This window comes from Babylonia areolata, chromosome 4, assembly GCF_041734735.1.
Source record: "Babylonia areolata isolate BAREFJ2019XMU chromosome 4, ASM4173473v1, whole genome shotgun sequence".
In the NCBI taxonomy this organism is placed as follows: domain Eukaryota; kingdom Metazoa; phylum Mollusca; class Gastropoda; order Neogastropoda; family Buccinidae; genus Babylonia; species Babylonia areolata.
Window position 1 is genome coordinate 27352011 of NC_134879.1, and position 13691 is coordinate 27365701.

The window sequence follows — 13691 nt, forward strand, 5'->3', positions numbered from 1 at the left end:
CTATTTTGTTCTGTAAGGAAAATGAACACAATATCCATTTATGACAATCTGAAAAGAATTTGATGAATTTGTGCTTGGAAAATTCCTGCAATGACACAGACGGAATTTTCTATCCTGAGCACTTTTGCATTTCAGAATTTTCCAAACCTGGGCCACTCAAGGGGTTAAAGAAATCTATTTGTCCGGATTTCATCCACTATAATTTTCTTTTAACGTGAGACCATTCTATTAGACAATATACACAGAAATATCAAAAACTAAAATCAAGTCTTGCATTCAATGTAATCACATGAAGTGGGTTTAGATTTTAATTGATGATCTGAGAAATAATTAAAGACTTTCACCATCCCTTCCAAACATCTTCCTCCCCCCACCCCCTCCAATTTTTGTATGAAAAGAAAAAAAGCAAGAAAAAAAAAAGCACACACACACACACAAAATGGGACACTGAACAAAACTGTCTCCAAATACCCTGAAGCTCATGAGGAATAACAGGGTTAATATCATCAAGCTTCATTATACACAGAGAAATACTTTTAAGCAAAATAATAAACAGTAACTGGGGGCAGGGGTGAAATGGGAATATATCACCAGAGTGTAAACACAACACTGAATAAGCCTAGATCTAAATGAGGCTATCACAAACTGAATAAGCTGATAATTTTCACTTCCAAAGAAAAAAAAAGGATGCTTATGCTTCCCATAAAAAAAATAACAATATAGAATACTGAGAAAAATTCCAAAAGCTTAAAAAGGAATCCCCCCATTTTCTTCTGTCAGAGAAGTTTTTTCGTTCTTTTCTCTGTTTTTTTCATATACCAATGTGCAAACTAATGGGAAGTATCAAACATCACAGCTTTAATTTGTCTGCTCTTGTCTATCCTTGTTCTACCTAAGAGAACAAAATATTTTCTGTACTTGTTCACTGTTTTCTTGATCAGTGTATAAACTAAAACAGCCAGGGGCAGGGCAAATAAGATGCAGAAAACTGAACCTCTCTCACCTAAAAGATGTAATAATTGTAAAAATGTACAATAATAAGTAACTCAAATTGTAGAGACACAATGATTTTTCATTTTTCAAAGAGGTGGTTTTGAAACTGTAAACTTTCCATCCATCCCCAAGTCTTCCACAAATGCATAATTCATATATCAAATCTGATTACTGTTTATTTAAAGTGTAACCATGCAACAATAAAAAGGAAAAAAATTGAAGAAAAAAGAAACTATGTCTGAAACTTTGATAAAACAAGAACTGATGTTTATATATTCATAAAGTCATTGGGATCACCTTCAAAGTTGAAAGCACACAAAAGGATTCACACAAAGTGTCATGTATTATCAGAGATGCCCTGGATAACTATTAACTACACTGAAAACTTAAATCAATGAAACAAAATCATTAAAAGATTTATGTGCTGAGAGCACAGCAAACATACATTGTAAGATATAATATGAAGGCAAAACCACTTCATAAAATCAAACAATATTACAGATACTTTTTCCCCCATTATCCTAAACAAAAAAATAACTTCCATTAAAAAGGGTGAGATGAAAAACAATTGTTCAAATAGCTTGCTTCTTTCAAATAAATACATATTAAAAGGAATGCAAGAATAAAATTGATTTGCTGTTCATGCAAAAAAAAAAAAAAGAAATGAAAAAATGTAGATCTGAAGACCAATTTAGCTGTCAAAAATATCTTAGAAGAAAAAAGCAACAACAACTAAACAAATTTATTTTTCATGGTATATAACTGGTCAGTAAAGACTGACACTCCTAATTCAATTATACAAATCTGTACACAAGAGCATTTATGCTCATGGGTGAATATCAATACAAATTGAGGGGGGACAAACACTGTATAATTAACAGGAAATTTTCTATCTAAAATTATGTTTAAATAACATACTTACCGTGACCCAACTAGTGCAGACTCCGGCAGGGGTCTGACATTCCTGCCTGTGCAAACTACAATCCGCCTATGCGGAGAAAACGAAACTACGGCCGATAACCTCCCGGAAGTACGTAACCTCCCCTTTGTCCTGCTGGCTAGCGCCCTCTTTTGATGGCAATAAGTTAAGTCAAACTGGCATATTATTTTGACATTTTTTCCCCTTTTTTAAATTTTCCTAAGCCCCAAATGCTGTTCAAAATATTTGACTTTCTATGATACAGTCTATACATGACATGACTTGTTTGTTCATAAAAAATAAAGTTTCCATAACAGAAATTTAAAGAATATATATGAATATTTTTAATCCTATTAAAACATCCTATTAAAACATCAATCATCCTTTCCCTTTTTCATAAAGAATGAATACCACAATTCATGAATATCTTTAAGCTTGAACCAGAGAGAGAGAGAGAGAAAGAGACTCCTGGAGGTTTTTATTTTGTGTTGTTTTTAAAACAATTCTGTAACCTGAAGTTCCCTGCAATGAATTTGGGAAAAGAAAAAAACAAATCCAGTAAATATATCAACAAACCATGCACATCAAAGTACAAGTAACTCAAACCATCACCTATTACATCAAAAACGTATGACATACAGAACAATCAACACACTTTCAGCCGAATCCATGATGACACAGAAGATAAGCACAATAGATGCATGCTGAAAGCAGACTGACAAAAAAAAAAAAAGAAAAAAAGAAGAAAAAATAAGATGGCTGGGGGGTGTGCACACAACAGTCCTGATATGCCAACCAAGGCCTTTACTTGTTCCAGTGCTGTTTGGTTTTATAGAGAGCAGGAAACATGATGGGCAGCACCGTCACTACATTGTCACTGATCAGACTCAGAATGTATTCATTATTCCAGTAGTACAACGCTCGCTCTGCTACCTGCACAAGGTAAACCACAACACCCACACTCATTAGCTCCTCCACAACCTGTCAAATGACGGTCTGCACTTCTATGTTTACGTTCATTAGCATCAATTTTTCTTCTTTTTTTCAGTTATCTTAACCTATACGATGGAAGAATACAAATCAGTACTGGTCAACTTTGCTACCCTGAAGATGAAGACTGCCATTTAACAATATATAAAGAGAAGCATCAAGATCAACTGATAATGAAAAAGTAAAGGAAACCAGAAAAGCGGAGGTATGGATAACACTGGGCTGAGGGACAATCAAACAAACAAATCAGCTTTTAACTCACCTTTTTTTGACAAGAGAACATTTAACATGGTTATGACATTGTTTCCTTTTTTGCTCTTAATTTTCATGATGGTTTCTTTCTTAGCACGGGAAATGTTTTACTCCACACTGATTATCAGTGCTGACCTGCTTGAACTAAATGGATCATCCCAATGCAGTGCACTAGTGAAAAGCCAGTTCACTGTGATTTTCTTTCCTTCATTTTTGGTTTGATCAGTGCATGGGAAAATGTCAATGTTTGCATAGACACACTGTGATTTTAGACAAATAATGAGACACATGGACGATTAAACAGGGTGACCACACAGACTCACTTTGTTTACACACATCAGCCACAGAGAGATTCTATACTCAGCCACCATTATGTCAAGTTCTATGTTGTTAAACATAATGAAAAGGAAACACCAAAACACAAAGTATGAAGCTCTTTGGATATCAGAGACCAACATGGGTGGCTTCTCGTGTATGATTGAAACAGATGTGAATATACACACAAGACTGCTTTATAGAAAAAGACTTCAAATTTGGTTGCTCTTCCACCAGTGTGAAAAACTGCAAAGTCCTGTATCACAGGCTGTGAAAATACAGCCATAAAAGACCACACAGAGAGAATTCTAATACACAGTGATTTCCCCAATAAGCACCGAGAAAACCAAAATCTATTTGCTTTATACAGTTCAAAACAGACTGATCAAAAAGAGAGAGAGAAAGAAAACGAAGAAAACAGACTATGCAAAGTCAGTGGCTGACCTGGAAATGTGGACTGGAGACACACTTGGCAAGCTGCTTAAAGAGAGGTACCATGACCTTTGTGAACTCTGCAGGTTCTATCACATCCAGTATCTCTTCCAGCTCATTCAGAAACATCACCTGTGAAGAAAGGTAGATAATTTTTAAATGCCTTCACATTTAAATAACAATCTTCTAAAGGCAACTTGAGTTTATGACTTACATGCCTGTAGGAATTTCTTACCCATGCATTCACACAATTTTGCAGTCACATGTGGATACAAGCTCCAGCACACACAGTCTTCCAGGCTAATGTATGCACACACACTCATCATTATCACTATCAACAAACACTGCTTTCTACCATGAACTAACAGCAGACATCCAAAAAGAAAGCTGTGTGTAAACTGTAATGCATTCAATCACAACTATGGATATTTTGCATTAACACATTACAAAACAGGTATTACAAAAGCATTAAGCTTCTCAAAACAGAATGTGTAACTGTTTATGGCGAAAATAACTTTGTTCACTCTTCAAAACACTCCAGTATCATGTAATATTTCACTCCATTGATTGGAGATAGAAATGCATCCACACTTTCATTGTTTGTTCGGCTTCTTTCTTCCAACCTTTTCTGTCATACAAATTCCCTCAATTCCAACTCTCCTACACAACAAATGTGTAAAGCCCCCTTCCTCTTCCGTCCACAAGGATTATCCCCCCCCCCAACCCTCCCTTATACACATGCACAATCACAAACTACAACATGTGTGAACTTAAGAAAATTAACACCATTTCACTGCTCACCTCTTTTGGACTGTGAACCTTGGGCCAAAACTTCAAAAGACCCATGATGACCTGATAAACAAGACCAGATTGTTAAACAGTGGAAACCTCGGTCTTGGTTTAACAAATCAGATAATTCTATATACTAGGCATACCATTTCCAAAACTCAATGCTTCTAAAATCAAAAGGCAAACTTTCAAAGTAAACATTGAGTTCTTTGAAATGCAACTGAATGTACTTTAAAACATTATGTGTATGGATAGGTCTTATATTACTTGTCTGTTGTTAAGTTTTTCAGTTTTAGTACTTTCTGCAATATGCCAATGTTAATTAAAACGTTCACACAAACACATTTAACACAGTGCAAATTTTTATTACAGACTTGCCCTGTATGTCCACTCAAGTCAACAACAAACATAATAATTTTCAGACTGATTGATAAAAGCCTATAAAACAATTTAACACTGAAATACAATGTAACACACTCATAGAATATGTTATGCACCAAAGACCCTAGATGTGGTGCTATGTGTTTAGTGAAAAAGGAACATGTATAACAAAAACCAAAACACCATATCACTATCAGGACCACACACCTGTTCAGTGAGACTAGGATCCTTCTCCAGGAACTGGACAACACAATAGGCCAGCTGGGGATGGTAGACACTGAGAGACTTCACTTTGTGCAGGGGTAACAACACCTTCAGCAGGAAGATTTTGTGCTCTTCTTTCAGAGGCAAGGCAAACCCGTTTATAATGCTGCAAAAGTCAACAGATGTAAGACTTTCGTTTTCTCTGCATAGGCGGATAGTAGTTTGCACAGGACAGGAATGTCAGACCCCTGCCGGAGTCTGCACTAGTTGGGTCACGGTTAAGTATGTGTAATTAAAAATTTGTTTCACTGGCACGAAGTTGCTTTCATTTTTTCACTGACAAAATCTAAATAAAACCAGTGTCCACATATTCTGCAAAAGACGTTTTCCATCTTACTATTTATTTCACTCCTGTCCCACGAACTGTGGTGTTGAAAGCCCGACCAACCAGAGAGACATTTCAGGACTGTCTCTCCACAAAGTCCCTATCTATCTGCTTCCTCAACTGCAAACTATTCTACTGCAACCTTTCACCAGTTTAGAATTACTGCATGCTTTCACACCTATAAACTCAAGCCTAGTGGCATTCTCCAATTATGCTACTTTTAACCTCCCATTAACTAAAACAAACACTGAACACAATGACTTCAAGCCAAGCACAATAAAAAATAAAAAAAATCTAAATACTTGCCTGCCTAAGATTTCCAACAATTCTGCAATGCCGTTGTGATGCTCAGTTTCATAAATGAAGCTGTAAGAAAACAAAACCAACAGAAAAATCACTTTCAACAAAACATTATTAAAAACAAAAGTTAACAGCTATCTGAGATGGACAAATCATAGACCAATATTATCACAGATTCATCTTCTGGTGTAATGTTTTCTCACAGATTCAAAGAATATCAGGTCCTTCAGTTTTCATGTACACATCAAGTTACCCTGAACAACTATGCCAATGACAACAGAATTATTGGTTGATATTTCTGGAACAAAATATAACTAAAGGATCAAATAGTCTCCAGAATCTATCCACTTTTGAAAGTGTGCAACAAGTGACTTAATACAAGTACATGCACATACTGATAACAAATCTAAATGTCATGTAATCACTTATCAGTGATTCTAATATCCAAACATAAAAGAACAACCCCTGTTAACATGCCATTCAGAACTTTATATATTTTTGTGCATTTTGCAGAAAATGCTATCAGACAACCAACCTGTAGAAAATGTTGTTGATGTGTTTGCGAATGAAAGCACGCAGGCCAAGGAATTTGCCATAGATTCTGTGTAGTATAGTTTTTAGGAAATCTCTTTCTCTGGGATCTTCACTGTCAAATAAGTCCAGAAGCTGCAATATGAAAACAGATCACATAAATGACTACCAGTAAACACATAATCCAAGTAAAGTTCAAATATGTCTCATGTTGATGATGCCTCGACTAATGAAGAGCCAATCAAAGGAAAGCATCATGCATGAATGTGACTGTAAATGTGTCTATACTTATTTCATTCAGTGCATGTTACTAAATCAATGTGTGTGCACATGTGACACACATGACAGGTGGGACAAGAGTTATGTGCATATATATGCAAACCAATGAACAATGGAGACAGGTGAGACAGGTCCAGTCAGAGTTGTAAAATACACTATAAAAACATATTACCAATACTCAAAAATTACTGTTGCTGAGGAAACTTCAGAATCTCACCCAATCAGTTTGGCTGACTGTATCAAATCAAAGGAGAAGGTCAACAAATCACTGTTTGTCACAGCTGCATAGTTGGCTTGGCAACCTGATAGTTCAACTCATCTTGGCTGGATACAAATAACATTTTTAATGTAAGGATCTGGATTTTTTTTTTTTTTTTTAAATCACATTTCTCACAGTTATGGGATGTCTCATCTTCACTTCAGCCACACTTCCTGTTGTGCATTCGACAGTATACACTATTACACTATAAACTGACAGACTTACTTGTAATACAAACTTCTGGTCTATGTAACGTTTGGCAGTGTTGGGTTGAAAGTCTGGGGACTCCAGGAACCTCAAGAAGAACTCGTACACCAGCTGCATTAAAACAGTAAAATAAGTGCCTTTAAATATGCATAATATCCAAATATATAACAATCTTTCCAGGTTATTCTTAAAATACACAAAATAAAATTTTTAAAAAGATGGAAAACAAAAAATGATGCGACAGAAATTACATTAAAAAACAAAAAAAATCCAGAAAGAAAGGGTACAAATACTTCAAAACTTTTGTGGCTAACAACAAAGAAGTCACCATCATATAGGTAAGAATAAGAAACGTAAATTAAAACCCCACATTCATATTTAAGCTCCTCTGGTAATTTTGTCAGTTGCACACACAAACACATGTGCACAGAGTGAGACAATACCCTTACATCCATGCACGGACAATAAAAATAAACAACATACACATAGAGATGCATGTTACATACTTGTAGATGAGGCCAAGCAGCCTCCAGTGTAGGTTCATCCTCTTCTGGATCAAACTCTGCTCCACTGGGATTGGATGATGGTGGTAATGTTCGGAACAGATTCACAGCGTACTGTAAACCATTTCAAATACAAAATGGATAATTAAAAAAAAATTTTTTTTTTAAGAAACAATATTCAAATAACAAAATTACTTACCACAAAAAACAAAACAAAAAAGTAACATAAACTTGTGTTAATCAATGTAGTTGCTCGAACATGCAGTCATCTCAGACACAACATACTCTCCCTGCCCAGTGCAAACACCTTTAAAAAAAAAAAAAAAAAAAAAAAAAAGATTTCTAAAATTCATAAGTGATCTTAATAAAATCAAATCAATACGATTGCATGAAATAAAAAATATAAACATAAATCATAAATGTATATATATATGACATTCAATTCATGTAATTCTGGAATTATGCTGCCCCCCCCTCCCCCACCCCCTCCTTTTTTTTTTTTTTTTCAATGTCCAAGGTTGTTGAAACCTATACAGTCTATACAGTTATATACGTTATATTGGATTTTTTTTTTTCCAATGCCTTGATAATATATTTAATAACACAGACAGGATCTTGGTCGACATTCAATAATATATTCCTGTACCATGGTTATAGTTTCAGGGTAAATGGCCTCTGTGATGACCCCACGGTTCTGTGTGACATACTCCACCATCTCGTTCAGGGCAGCTCGTTTCACTTCTTTCCATTTCAGGTCGCTGAGAGGGTCTTGTACAAAGTCAAACAGAACTGTGCACTGCCGGATCTTCTGAACAAACAACTCCTCCCTCTCATTTGGAGTGGCATCTGATGAGGAAAACAGCAACAAATTCCATGCATGTTTTCAATTATGAAACAAATTCAAATGTTAAACTAGAAAAGAGAAGATATACCTTTTTCAACACAATAATCAAAAATACAATTAAAAAAAAAAAGGTACAGTACACTGGAAAAGCAGGAGAGAGAGAGAGAGAGAGAGAGAGAGAGAGAGAGAGAGAGAGAGAGAGAGAGAGGTGAGAACAAGAGAAAAAGAGTAAGAAAGACGAAATCTTTGGGGGTGGGAGTGGTTGTATGGGGGCGAGTGGGGAGGGGAGTGGGGGGGGAGGGGGTAGATAAGATAGACTACTGATTTACTGTCTAGTTTTAGTTCCAGAGTTTTATGAATCTTAATAAGTATAGTCTAAAGATTTTTTTTCAATGTTTCTGGTTCTTTATTTTGACAATTCTCCAAAATTGTTTGGGTTTTTTGGATGTTTTTTTAAAAAGTTTCTGATTCTACTATTTCAACAGTTATCTCACTCTAGTCTCAAAGTTATTATCACTAGTGAGATAATGACACTAAATGATAAAATCAGTAATGCATTTCAAAATATAATAACAAATTATATTTTCCAGTTTTCCCTCAATTTAATGTCAGACTACTAATGTGACTAACATTCCAGCAGCACATGGTAAAATTCTTTATGGAGTCCATGATTCATAATACTGGCCTAATTGGGTAATGCAAAATATTTTCAATCATAATAAATAAATCACAATATATGCATCTACATGATCATAAATCGCATTTTATCTCTACTATCTGACATTAGGATCTTTGTCAATCTGAAATGAGTCAATTATTTTCAAATTCTTTATTTGAATTTTCTTAAATTAGTTAAAACAGTAGCTCTGAAATACAAGAAGTTCAGTCACTTTCCTATCATCTCACACAACATGCTACAGAGACTACTTAACTGGGCACTTATGGGAGAAAAAGCTCATGTCCGAATCTTAAACTCTTTCAAACCATAAAATGTCTCAGCCTCTTAAGTCATATGCCATCAAATACATTTTACTGAGGCTCACTATTATAACTTAGCTGAAATTTATAGCAGTGCAACAATTTACACATGTATACATATCCAGTACACATGTTAAGAGTATGAATGGAAGTGTCAGAACTAATTCCTAATCTAATCCACGATTCAGCAAATCTTCTTTCTCTATGTTTCATTGTTTGACATATATACAGTACATGCAGATCTATATATTATATACTTATACACACACACATACACACAGTGACACACACGTGCTCAAACACACACAAATGTGGTCTATTTTCAGAAACTAATTTCTGGTCTGATTGTTATGCAAACAATACATAAATTAACATGCACATGAATATGAACATGATAAACATGTGCACACATGCACACAAGCACAGACACACAATTTTACAATCAGCATATTCTGAGCTTTTCATTTTATTCTAAGTTGTTCATAACTTCTTTGTGGTTAGAACTTAGATTATTGCTAAGTAAAGTTTCATCTGAACATACACATATGGGATTGTGGATATTGTGGATTGTTGCATATTGTGGATTGCTGCCCTGCATAGGGAGTACCACAGGATTACAGACAAGACAAGATGGGCAAATAAACTGGCACACATATAAGCGTAAAGACATGCATGCTAATAAAGGCACACACAAAGAGAGTCTTTATGAGTTTATCAGTTTATGTACATATTTCATCATCTGAAGTTATTCCACAAATTCAATTAATGCCAAGAATAGTCTTGTTAATTAGTATCAGAGCACTGGATCCCACTTTCAATCAATTTCTGATTTCTCTCTCTCTCTTTTTTTTTATTTTATATTTTATTTTTATTTTTTAAATTCTGCTCAGCTATCCGCTATGCTTTCAAAACTTAAGTAGAAAGTACAGAACACCATTCCTGTCTATGACTTTGCCTTTTCACTTGTTGAAGAATTAGTTTTGTTTTTCACATGGGTGAAAGATAGGCAAAGAAAAAGAGGCCTTGATTATTTGCTAATGTTAGTGAGGTCAACCAGTCTTACTTTAAAGTTTATGCAAAGGTAAAGCAATGGATCAGCACAATACAACACAAACTCAGGTTTTCTGGTTTCACTGGCTTATTCAAGTGCCACACTAAAATGTGATCCCTCACAATTTTGTTATTAAAAAAAACATAGAGCTTACTTTTTTTTTTTCTTTTTTTAGAATTCTTATCTCCATTGTGATCTCCAAACACATAATGTATATATTTGTATTCCAGACCAAAATCTTATCTAAAACATAATACAGATTTTTTTCCTAAAAAAAATCCAACAAACTTTTACCTTTCAAGAGTGGCAATTTCTGCAACTCTCGGTTCTTGGACACATTGAATCGTGAGGAGTTTTGTCGTTTGTCTTTCTTTATGTGTGGTGGGCCTGGGTATTTGAACTTTGATATGGCAGCTGGTGGTGGATGTACTTCTGCATTTGGGGGTTGCGAAGAGTTCTTCCTTTTTGCTGCCTGATGCAAGAAAACAGTCAACAAATACAATATAAATCACATAAGACATGCAGCTAGTACGCCAACTGCAAATTAGTGGTTTGCACATTTGTGGTGCATTCAGAATCATATCATTTTTCTGAGCGATATGAAAATCGAAACTATAAAATAAGAATAAAGTATAAACATTTCGTTCGTTAAATGTCCGTCCCTGACTCGTAATGAGATACATTATCAATAATTTTAAAATATCTGCGGTTAGACGACAAAGACTGAATGAGTCTTCTACCGCCATCTTGTTATCGATGTCAACATCAGACATGGCTGCGAATAGAGAAACTAGACCCGAAAAGAAACCTCACGAATGCCTACCTCATTGTCTGCGTTCTCTGTGCTTTCCTTTCCCGTGGATTTAGCACTCCCTATGGTCTTCGTTGTCGTCTGAAACAAAAATGAGATATGATTGCAGAAAAAAAGTAAAAATTCAAATACAAAAATTCCTCGCATAACAACAAGCATGTTCTGCTATTTCGACAGTAGACTGCCATCTACGTATCCTGGGTAACACGCCCTACATGGTTCGACCGCAATATTTCAATAAATTTAACTCACACTGTAGCCTTACCTTTTCTTTTTTCTGTTTGTTTGGCATTTTGAGAAGTGCTATGTATCCCGCGAAAGGGTTGATAGCACACGATCGACGCACTCCTGCTCGTCGACACTAAACAAGACACTTCATTGGCTAATGTTAGTCACATGGTTTTAAAGCTGCTTCCTCTCTCTCTCTCTCTCTCTCTCTCTCTGTGCATGTGTGTGTGTGTCTATGTGCCTGCGTCTGTGTGTAAGCCGCCTGTACCTGCGAGTGGGTGCATGATAGCCTCGGGGATATTTGAATATTTATTTGTACCAGAAAACAACTGGATTGTTTTGCAAGATTTTTTCTGTATTTGAATAAAATGGTCAAACCATGAAAAGTATGTTCCAGATCGAGTTCCGGATGCGCCATCCACACAAAGGTATGGCTGTAATTGAAAGGAAACTGACCGATTGTGTCCCACAGGAAAGGTGCTAGATTTCACTTAAAACAGATGATATATGGCCGATCAACTGAGAACAACAGTTGTCCGGGGCCTTGAAGTTCTTTTTTGTCACAAGTTTTTGTGTGTGTTTTCCCAGCCGGGCCGTTTTTTTTTTCAGTGAGCTGCAAAGTATTCGGCAACACTGATGACTGAATATGGCTGTCTACAACACTGACTCAAGCCGCAGAAAAAGAAAACAGAAGAAGAAAACGGAAATAATTCAGCCGGTCAGCATTGTCAGTAATCTTGACTGAGATGAAAATCAGCCACGGTCACTGCATGCTTGGGGACTGGGAACCACTATTTCGCAAGATCCAGATTCTTGCACGCCAGACCTGCAAGTTTGAACTGATACAGAAACTGACGAACCGGTGGAAGTCCTAACTGAAACTGATAAGAAGCGATATTGTACTATAGCTACGGCACGGCCATCTTCTGCCGTGAAACCTCAGTCAACTCAGTCAGTGACAATATTATATCGTCACGTCACTGAGGAATTCTCTGCCGGGCAACCAGTGTGGGGTGGTATACCTATATTAACAGAGAAACCTGAATCAGACGAGGATGCTAAAGAAGGAACCAATCAGGGCTATCATTTTGCTTTACCCCTACTTGGGACTGACGTATCGCCGCAAAGCGGCGGGACCCAACACTGACTTTGACTGATAAACATGTACGCAAAGTGAACAATCACCTTGCATTACTGACAAAACCGGGATTTACGACTGAGATATACTGATGTGGCCTCATTGGCAAGGAAAAGCAGAAATTCAGGAGACCCAGGCTGGTGCGAGTGCCGGGAACTGCATGCGGAATGGAGTGGGAACTGCATGCGGAATGGAGTGGGAACTGCATGCGGAACTCAGTGCATCAGTGCGGAATGGAGTGGGAACTGCATGCGGAATGGGAACTCCGGCAGCCTGAGATCCCAGGCCGGTGACCGGGTTTCTTGATAGGGCGCAGGGTCAGTAGAGCGGCGGTGGAGATCAGTTGCAGGGATTAGACCTACTGATGTAGGCATTCACTGAGTTTCATCAAGTAAAATGACACTCGGGGTCGTTTTATGACATACTGTGTATACATTTTCCCTTGACTGATTAGGAGAACTGTTTTGCACGGCATGAAGTACTCGACCATCTCTCTTGCCTTTGCAAACAGCACTAACACCGGAGATTAGAAAAGAGAGATAAACCACTCGCGGTAGGCCCCTTCTTACTGTCTATAACAGTGCTGAAGCCGTTTTGGGGCACACACGCAGTGCGGAAGGGTGGGGGTAAATCACCCTCTCCTTCCCCACCTGAAGGAAACTGGTCGGTTCTGACGGTTCAGCTGCAGTAAAGCGAAAGTTAAGTTATGCCTGGAATTTCCCACGTGTAGTAAGATTCGCTGTATACAATGAAAACCGATTCATTTTTGCTTGGTTTTTAGCACGTTTGCATCTGCTTGAATGTAGATAATATAAAAAGAAAATAAAGCAGCTTCCCCCCCCCCCCCCCCCCCCCCCCAGCGCAATGTTGCACATGAGAGAGACAGTTATAAATTATTGAAC

The 13691-nt window shown here is 36.8% G+C and overlaps 1 protein-coding gene across 5 annotated transcripts in view; it reads right to left on the minus strand.

Moving 5' to 3' along the window:
* LOC143280997 (serine/threonine-protein phosphatase 2A 56 kDa regulatory subunit delta isoform-like) overlaps nt 1-13691 on the minus strand; it is a 47594-nt gene that overhangs the window by 24501 nt on the left and 9402 nt on the right. For 4 of the 5 annotated variants that reach the window (XM_076585853.1, XM_076585850.1, XM_076585855.1 and 1 more), the window contains exons 2-11: nt 11436-11504; nt 10907-11084; nt 8386-8585; nt 7743-7853; nt 7255-7347; nt 6496-6626; nt 5967-6026; nt 5279-5441; nt 4703-4753; nt 3914-4033 (exon numbers count right to left, since the gene is read on the minus strand). In XM_076585853.1, the coding sequence (XP_076441968.1) occupies nt 3914-4033; nt 4703-4753; nt 5279-5441; nt 5967-6026; nt 6496-6626; nt 7255-7347; nt 7743-7853; nt 8386-8585; nt 10907-11084; nt 11436-11504 (1176 nt within the window). Of the gene's footprint in view, nt 1-3913; nt 4034-4702; nt 4754-5278; nt 5442-5966; nt 6027-6495; nt 6627-7254; nt 7348-7742; nt 7854-8385; nt 8586-10906; nt 11085-11435; nt 11505-11688; nt 11794-13691 lie in introns of those variants that run through there. The other variant, XM_076585851.1, reaches the window with a different exon arrangement.